General features: G+C 29.8%; 1 protein-coding gene across 1 annotated transcript; it reads right to left on the reverse strand.

The window, feature by feature from the left end:
• Positions 1-939: 939 nt before the first annotated feature.
• On the reverse strand, positions 940-7,314 carry LOC133309591 (GDSL esterase/lipase LTL1-like). Its single transcript, XM_061510385.1, has 5 exons — positions 7,071-7,314; positions 6,823-6,950; positions 6,132-6,374; positions 3,562-3,814; positions 940-1,180 (listed from the first exon to the last, which is right to left on the reverse strand). The coding sequence occupies exons 1-5, from the start codon at positions 7,312-7,314 to the stop codon at positions 948-950; spliced, it is 1,101 nt and encodes a 366-aa protein (XP_061366369.1). The 3' UTR covers positions 940-947.
• Positions 7,315-8,622: the final 1,308 nt, after the last annotated feature.

Raw genomic sequence — 8,622 nt, forward strand, 5'->3', positions numbered from 1 at the left:
TTAGCTCATTGTTTAGATAAACATGATGTGAATTGAAATAACTCGAAAATACAATAATAATGAAAATTAATCAGGTTAAAAAAAAACAAAATAGATCATATTCACAACCTTTTTCTTTCTTAACAACTTTATGTTGTAATTGTTAATTTGATTTATAGCCAACAATAAGAAAAATTGTCATAAAAGATTGTAAAGAAAACGGTTATAAATATAACACCATCTAAAAAATTAATACAAAATATATATATTTAAAGTAATTACTTAGGTTATACAAGTATATATCTTTATAATTATTTGGACCATGTTTGGATTGATATTTTAAAAATATATTATTTAGGGATGGTGTATTTTCATATACAATAATGTTTCTCACATAGTCCCATTTCATTTTCTACATTCATATTCTTATTTTTTTATCCCACACAAATATGAGATGATGTGACTAATACTAATGTTTTGTAACCATTACTCTTCTATATGTTGTAAATAAAGCAATAAAATTAGAATAAAGTATATATTTTATACAGTTAAGTTAGGCAATGTTTGCCTGCAACAATTTTCAGAAAGCAATTTAGTACAGCCCAGATACTTAAGTTTACTCAAGACTTCAAATTTCAAGCCCAATAATACTTTTGGGCTTAGCCTCTTGTTACAAATAATATCACAACTGACAACTTACAACCCAAATTATCTCACAACTTACAACCCTCTTTTTTTATTCCTTAACCTGGGACATTCATTGATACAGTATCTCTGCATAGAAATCCATGGACCTGCTATGTTTTTTTTTTTTTCCCCTCAAAGCAACACTTTATGAATTTCCGTGGTTTCAAATAATTTTCTTATTATTGCACACCTAGAAACGATATAGGCTAAACAATCAATATAATACAGCATCTTGTGCAGGAGGTTTGCCCACTAGAGAAAATAGGAAGAAGTCATTGTTATTAGGTCCTTGAATCCAAATGCATAATGGTACTGAGATTCATTGGGTTCATGTATTTGTTGGATCCAATCATGAATGTTTCCACAATCAGTCTGTTTGCTCTCTCGCTTGGATGGAAAGGATCCCAAAATGCATATATATCCCTGTTTGGGCACAGGTTAGAGACCGGAGTGCAAAGTCCAATCCCATTGTAAGGTCCTTGACCGCAGCATGCAACTTTTGATGTGACAAATCCTGCATATCATATTTCATTTGGCTAATGAATAAAGATAGGATAAAGTGTGTCATTCTGAAGGATGTAAAGTTATATCATTTTAAGTGAGAGAAAGAGATAGATAAAGGATGAGAGGGAGTGGACAAAAAAAAAAAAAAAGTGTGGGTCTCACCTCTTTATGAGAATGAAAAGATATAAATTATATCATTTAAAAGGACAAACACTTTTCCAGTAAAGATAACTACTACTTGCAAATGCCTGAAAGGCCAACTTCTATTTTACAAGTCTAGTCAAAGCTATGTACAATCAATCAGTTTTCCTTTTTTGCTATAAGCCGAATTTCCAATGTCCAGTCCTGATATGGACGAAAATGAAATAATTTTTGATAGGGTCTTAATCTATTTAATGTTTTATTAAAAAAGATAGTAACAAGATTTTTTTTTTACCATGTGAAAATTTATGATGAGATGGTCTATTTCCATGTGAGAATAACATATCTAATCTAATGCGGGAGGTTGGGGGTTGGGCACCTCAAGAAGGCCCCAAAGGATTAAATGAGCAGTGCAGAGGTCAGTACGCAACTTTATTACTAAAATGGAAAGTACCAAAAGATGGTCCCAAAAGCGTCTTCCCCAATTCATAGGCCACCACAGGTTATGATCAGTTCCCTTAATTGTTTGGGGACCACTCCTCTACGATGTTAGAGTGATGCTCTCATTAGAGTAAGGTTTGCATAAGCACAATATTCGGGCCATATCAACAAGGATGTGCAGAGTTTATCTAGGATCATCACTAGCTTACGAAATAATCTGCCTATAAACAGCATGCTCATACAATAAAATCTGCTATCTTTCTTAAAATACACATGTCAAGAAATTCAAAGATTTTCAGCTTTACTGCTTGCCTTTGCCTTAAAAAGTAAGGTCAATATATAAATTTTAAACAAAATAGAATAAGAGTAAATTTTTTATAACTTTAGTGTGTGTCAAAATCATTTATTTTGTAAATAAAAAATTCAGCTATAGGTTTTTCTAAAATAGTATTAATAATTTTAAAATAAAATAAGTTATTCAAACGCGTGTTTTATTTTTTTCCTTTTTTCAGTCTTATAATTTAATTAAAAAATTAATGGAAAAGAAAGAAAAATAAAATAAAACGACTAATTTGCTTTTTTTAATGTCTTATTTCATTGAATTAAATTTATTTTAAAAATTTAATATATAGTTTTTAGTGGTAAAGGAATGATTCATTTTTGAAATCAAATTTAACTTTTTTTATACTGTCGGTGTAAAAAAAAACACTAACGTTATTGAAAGAATTTGACTCAATAATTTCTTCAAAACTTAACTTTGTAATAAATTGACAATACATAATTAAATACTATTAAAAAAAAAAAAAAAAAAAAAAAACTTCTAATAATAATGTAAAGGTTGCGTAACTTCGTGCTTGCTTCTGTTGCATACAGCATACTTCGGAGTTCGGACCATACTTTTCAGGGTCCACATTAGAATTTCAAGGGATCCACAAAGTGTAATCATTATTCTCTTTCATTTATAATTAATTTTTTATTTGAAAAAGATAAGAAATATATTAAAGAAAAATTTATTAATTAAATTTTTTTAATTATATGTAGGCTTTAATATCTTTAGTAAATGTATGTAAGTTATCTACATTTATTTTTAAAATAATGTTATTTTGGATTAAAAAATTATAATAAAAAAGACTATTATAACCCTGAAATAAATTTATAATTAAAAAAATCTTAATTTTCATTCCAAAATAATATCATTTTGAACTCAATATAAATAACTTATCTATCTTTGGCAAGAGTGGATCCTCTCATGTGAAAAAGTGATGGTCATGTTATTTGATCACAATCATTCATTGATGATGAGATAAGAAAGAAAAAATACATAATTTTTAAATAAATGATTGTGATTAAATAACATGATCACATGATCACTTTTTCACAAATCCACCCAAAAAAAACTAACGAGCAATGTTAATAGTAATATAACCAACCACTCAGATCCCTAGAACCGATTTTCCGCCATTTGACCAGATCTGCAAATGGCTCCATATGGATTTGGACAAGGTTGGGTAAAAGCTTTTTAATTTTATTTTCATGTGTTTTAAAAACTGAACTAGACAGATAGATCATGAAACAATAACACATTTAATTTAAACCTTATCTGATTTAATTATAGTTGAATGATGTTTAATCACAAATTTAACTAACTGAACTAACTAAATCATAATTTAGAAAGTTTTCCGATTTAATATTAAATTTGGTTTTTAAAACATTTATTTAGAGCAATAAGATGTTAATTAAAATTCAGGAATTAAAACATATAGAGCAACAGTATGTAAGTTAATGCTACAAAAAAAGAGGTTGACGTACCATATGTTTGTGGATTACTAATGAAATCCATATTCATTTGGAAGGCATTTGCAGAAATGAAGACATCTGAACCAATTTCAGCGTTGAGTTCATTCAACATTTGAACGAGTTGAGGGTTGAATAAACCAGCAGCTTCCTGCAATTCTGCTGCACATTCCCCATTTCTGCTACGTTGTGCTAATTCTGCTGGCACGCAACCTAATGGTCCTGTCCCAGTCACCAGAACCCGCCTTGCTCCCAAATCATAAAGCCTCTGCGTGCATTTAATTTAATTTAACAATACATTGGCACTCAAGTTAGCATACTTAAAATTTTAAAAAGACACGTGAAAGAGACAGACAGACAAAGAGAGAGACAGAGAGAGAGAGACCATAACACATTAATTCGACATCGATAATATGTTTGTCCATATGCTACTTTAGACCACTGTTTATAGACTGTATATTGGGTGATGGCATTCAAGAGGATAGATACTTATAATCGGCACAATGATAAATGACTTGAGCAACCTGTCATGTCTCACCATAACTCAAATTGCTTCCCCAGACATACATTCATATCATAAAGATATTCACACTTTTTTGAAGTCCCCGCATTCTATTTTTTTTTCCTGCGAATTCTAAATAATAATTGATGTGGATAATTAGAGGTTGATCTGATAGAAAACTCAAGTGGATGAACATTTGACATTTCATTTATAAATTGAATATTCTTTGTTTGTAAAGATTATATAGGTAACAGGAAAGGAAATGATATGTTTATAAAAAAATTTGAATTTTTTTTACAAATTACACTCTGTTCTTCCGGGAGAATATAGTTAAACCAGTGTTCTCCTGAAAGAACATAGTGTAATTTGTAAGAGTTTACAAACAAAAAAAATTTGTAAATATAACTTGTTAACATAGCAAAATTATTCATAACGTTGAATTAGTTTACTAATCTACTTTCCTTTCACACCTATCTTTCATGTTGCGTGAATACGTTATGAACTTACGTAAATTATCTAAATCCTTTATTATTAGATTAATCCTAATAACTTAAATTAGGTGGGAAATAATATTTTAAGATAAGTTTGTTTATAAAGTGAGTTAGTAAGAATATATCATTCTTTAATTTTAATGAGTTAAAATCACAATGCACTTTAAATTAATCTTCATAAATACGTATTTGCTTACTTTAAAGACAAATTCACTTTAAAAGGATTTTATCCAATTTAGTTAGATGCGGAAACCCAAATTGATGTCTAATTTTCCCCAGATCTTTGAAGGTAAAAGGAAAGATAAAGAAAAGCGTAATCATTTAAGCGTATAAGTAATCTTTTTTATTGGACAAAAAAGTTGAATTAAAGAAAAAGAAAAAGGTAAAGTGGTTTCTGGTTTATTTTTTTAATTTTATTTTTTAGTTGATATGTATTTTTTTTAGTAATAAGTTTATATGTATTTAGTTATAATTACTCCATCCATTTTAAATTAAATGTCACTTTAAGAGTTTCAGTTTGTTTGAAATTATTTGTAACTTATTCTAGAAGGCATTAATTACCTTTTTATTTCAATTTTATCATTATCTTTTTTTTTTTGGTTCGCAATTTTATCGTTATCTTTTAGTATCTCCACTTAGTGAAATGAGAGAGCCTTAACGGAGTAAGATGATAATATAATCAAATAAACCTATACTTCCTTTAAATTAAGAGTAATTGAGGACTTTATTAATTCTTATGTAAAACCTTAAAACAACAATCATTTTAAAATTAAGAAAATACAAAAATGTCACATTATTTTGACACTATTCCTATTCCCAAGATGTTGGGAAGGAAACAATGACATTTTTTGTTATTTTCATTATTTCTTTGCAAATTCTTCATAATTAAAAAATAAAGTAAAAACATTTTTATGTCTGTAATTATTAATAAAAGCATAATAACAACAGAAAATAAACTAAGCTTTACCTAAATTTTTCTTTCTCAGATAAAAGGAAAATTATAAAATTTAATGTAGAAATAACAATTTTGATAGGTAAAATTCATAGAAAGAAGATATGCTATTGCATATTGTGTAGCTAAAAGCATCTAGATGATAAAATTAAATAAATGTATATATTTGGATATCAAATATATGAGTCAGGATCATTTTACACTAGTGTAAGTTACACTCTGAATCTTGTCCATTGATCCCATTTATATCTAAGGGCTCAAATTTTTTAGTAATGTGAGCCATTAGATACAAGTGGATCAATGGTCAAGATTGAGTGTACGACTTATAACTCTTACACCTGTGTAAGAATATCCTACCCCCTATATATATATATATATATATATATATATATATATATATATATATATTTCAATAAACAAAATGAATCTGACTTGTTCGGTTGTTCTCAAATCTATATGTAAATACATTATTTCAAGTTGTTCCTTGCTTAGAGTTGTTCATTACTATTTTGGGATCATTCATTGCATTTCTTTTATACAGTGACACTACACAAGTACCTTAAGCAGAAAGTAACGGAAAAAAAAGTATAACAGTAAGAGTAATAGCAACAAAAGAGGAGTGAAGGAGAGCAATATATACCGCTAGAACTTTGCGATACTCGGAAATGAGGTATACAACATAGTCTGGGAGTGCAAATTGGCGAGATCTTGCAGAGAAGGGCACCAGGTAATAATTGTTGACAAAATCATTGCCACCTAAGGTTATGAGCACCAGTGCTTGGTTTACCAGTCGTCCAGTCTGTTCTTCTCCGATTAGTGAACTCACCCTTTGCTGATACTGCTCAAAGTACTGCAATTGTCTGAAGATTCGTATTATGTTTATCTGCAAATGTATACATATCGCATTTTAATATATATATGGTCTTACTCATTGTTCAAATAGTGTAAGTAAAACTAGTTTGGACAGAGGATTATATATTTGCCTCATAATTGCTTTCCCACTCTTAATTAAACAGAACAATTTAAAATATCAAGTAAAATATAAGCAAAAAGATAATTACACAAAAAAATTGAGCACATAACTACACACATGTACAACATTTGGATCATTGATGGAAGAAAAAAGAAAGAAATTTGAACGATTATGGTTAAATATAATAAAATCTGTGAGAGACTTTTTTTTGTATATATTATATTATTACTCAAAAGTCAAAATAGAATGTGTGGCCAAAACAAAACAAAAAAAATGAGTAAAATAAAAGTTGTGCTGTTAAATTAGCAATAGTAACCATTCACGACAAAAAAAAAAAATTAAAAAAATGTAGGCTTACAAACTGAATTCCGGTGTCATTGAGAATTCCTATCCCAGCAGAAGCAAAGTTGGCACCAACGAGTAGCCTCTCTCCATTGAGCTCAGGACTCAAATATGGCAATGTGGGTTCTGAACCAATTCGCTCACCTACGTGTATGTTAATTGATGCAGTTTATTTAACGAACAATAAATAAATATAGCTTAGGATATATAATTAAAACAAAAATACGAAGTTGAATTAGTAATGGATTAATTTGAGGACCCAACTGATAAGGTCTGGAATGTTGAGGCCATTGGAGAAACGCCCAGTGGCTCTGTGAGTTGGATAATCAATGCCATAAGGGTATGAATCCGCTCGGGCAGTGGTGATTAGGTAGTTATTGTTGCCGTTATCAACGAGCGAATCGCCAAAAACAAAAAATGCTCGAGACTCAGCTTGTGGAACAACAATGCTCAAAGTGATCAAGACAAATATAGAAGAAACAAAAACCCTGTTGTTGTTTTTGTCCATTGGGGTAGTGTCTCCAAAGGTACCCCAGCAAATGGCAAATATTAAACCTTTACTTAGGATCCCACTGTGAACAAAGTAATGGTTTAGGGGTTGCCTTTAAATAGAACTCATTCCTTGTGATCTTTGATGTGTAGAATTAAATAACTTCTGCTACCACCAACGGATGGAGATAACGCCCATAATTATGAGACGCCTACGTCCTACGGCCTATCAATACTATTTAGAATTCAATTTTATGTAATGTGTGTTAAATGCATCATGGCTTACAGCTAGATGTTTTTTTTTTTTTTTTTAGTAAATACCATTTTTGGTCCTCAGCAAATTTCACGATACCCATTTTATTCTCTAACAAATAAAAAGGTCCATCGTGATCACTACACAATTCAAAATAGACATATTTAGTTGAAATCGTAGTCCCTCACAAATTCAAAAAAGACCCATATTAGTCCTTAAAAAAACTAAAATGGGTTCATTTTGAATTTTTTAAGGACACGATGAGCCTTTTAATTTGCTAGGGACTAAAACGGGCATCGTAAAATTTGCTGATTACCAAAAAGGATATTTACTCTCTCTCTTTTTTCTCCCTTTTTACTTTCATCGTTTTCTTATCGGCTATCGCCAACGAATAATGAGATAACATATTTTAAAAGGATGTTTTTAATTATTTTCATATTGAGAGGAATTTATATTTATTATGTTTCACCTAAGTTTCTATTTACCAACTATTTGCACTAATGACTGAAAGGGTGTCAATTAATTCTATTGGTAGTATAGATGGAAGATATATAAAACAGATCAAAGTTCATAGTTGCCATTAAGGATATGTATAAGGAAGAGAAGCAGGAACTGTACGATTTGCATATCATATATGTCTCGAGTCTCAACGAGTCAATTCCAATAATATTGATAATGTAATCTGCCACATTTAAGCCTCTTCAATACCTTGTCGTTCTTGTTCCCAATTTTCCCTACCCAGTTAACCTTTATGTGGATCTGGTAGGAAGGGACGCATAAATACATAGTGGTTGGTCTAGGGCAAGTCTTATAGGCCTTGTATCTCACCAACAGATTAAGAAACAGATCCTACTGCTAAAACATGGCAGAGACCATCGTGTAAACTACCTTCAAAATGGAGCATTATTATTATAAAATTAAATTTATAATTATTTGAATCTAGCTGATGCTGTTATTAATCAAAGCAGTTAAATATTTTAGCCAGATTCATTAATTACTTAATGGTGTTTTTTTTTTTTCCTTTGCTTCCTTGGATGTTTAGTTAGATTTTTTTTTTTTAAGTTTAGTTATTAT

The sequence above is a fragment of the Gastrolobium bilobum genome, unplaced genomic scaffold (assembly GCF_033153095.1).
Source record: "Gastrolobium bilobum isolate Gb01-03AN ecotype WA unplaced genomic scaffold, APGP_CSIRO_Gbil_v1 utg10104, whole genome shotgun sequence".
Lineage (NCBI taxonomy): Eukaryota > Viridiplantae > Streptophyta > Magnoliopsida > Fabales > Fabaceae > Gastrolobium > Gastrolobium bilobum.

Bases quoted from the DNA above. Each gene is read 5' to 3' on its own strand.
- LOC133309591 (XM_061510385.1), bottom strand. From the start codon at position 7,314: ATGGACAAAAACAACAACAGGGTTTTTGTTTCTTCTATATTTGTCTTG. The intron at 6,951-7,070 runs GTTGGGTCCTCA...ACATACACGTAG, and splicing joins CAACATTCCAGACCTTATCA to GTGAGCGAATTGGTTCAGAA. The intron at 1,181-3,561 runs GTACGTCAACCT...TATGATATGCAG, and splicing joins TAGTAATCCACAAACATATG to GATTTGTCACATCAAAAGTT.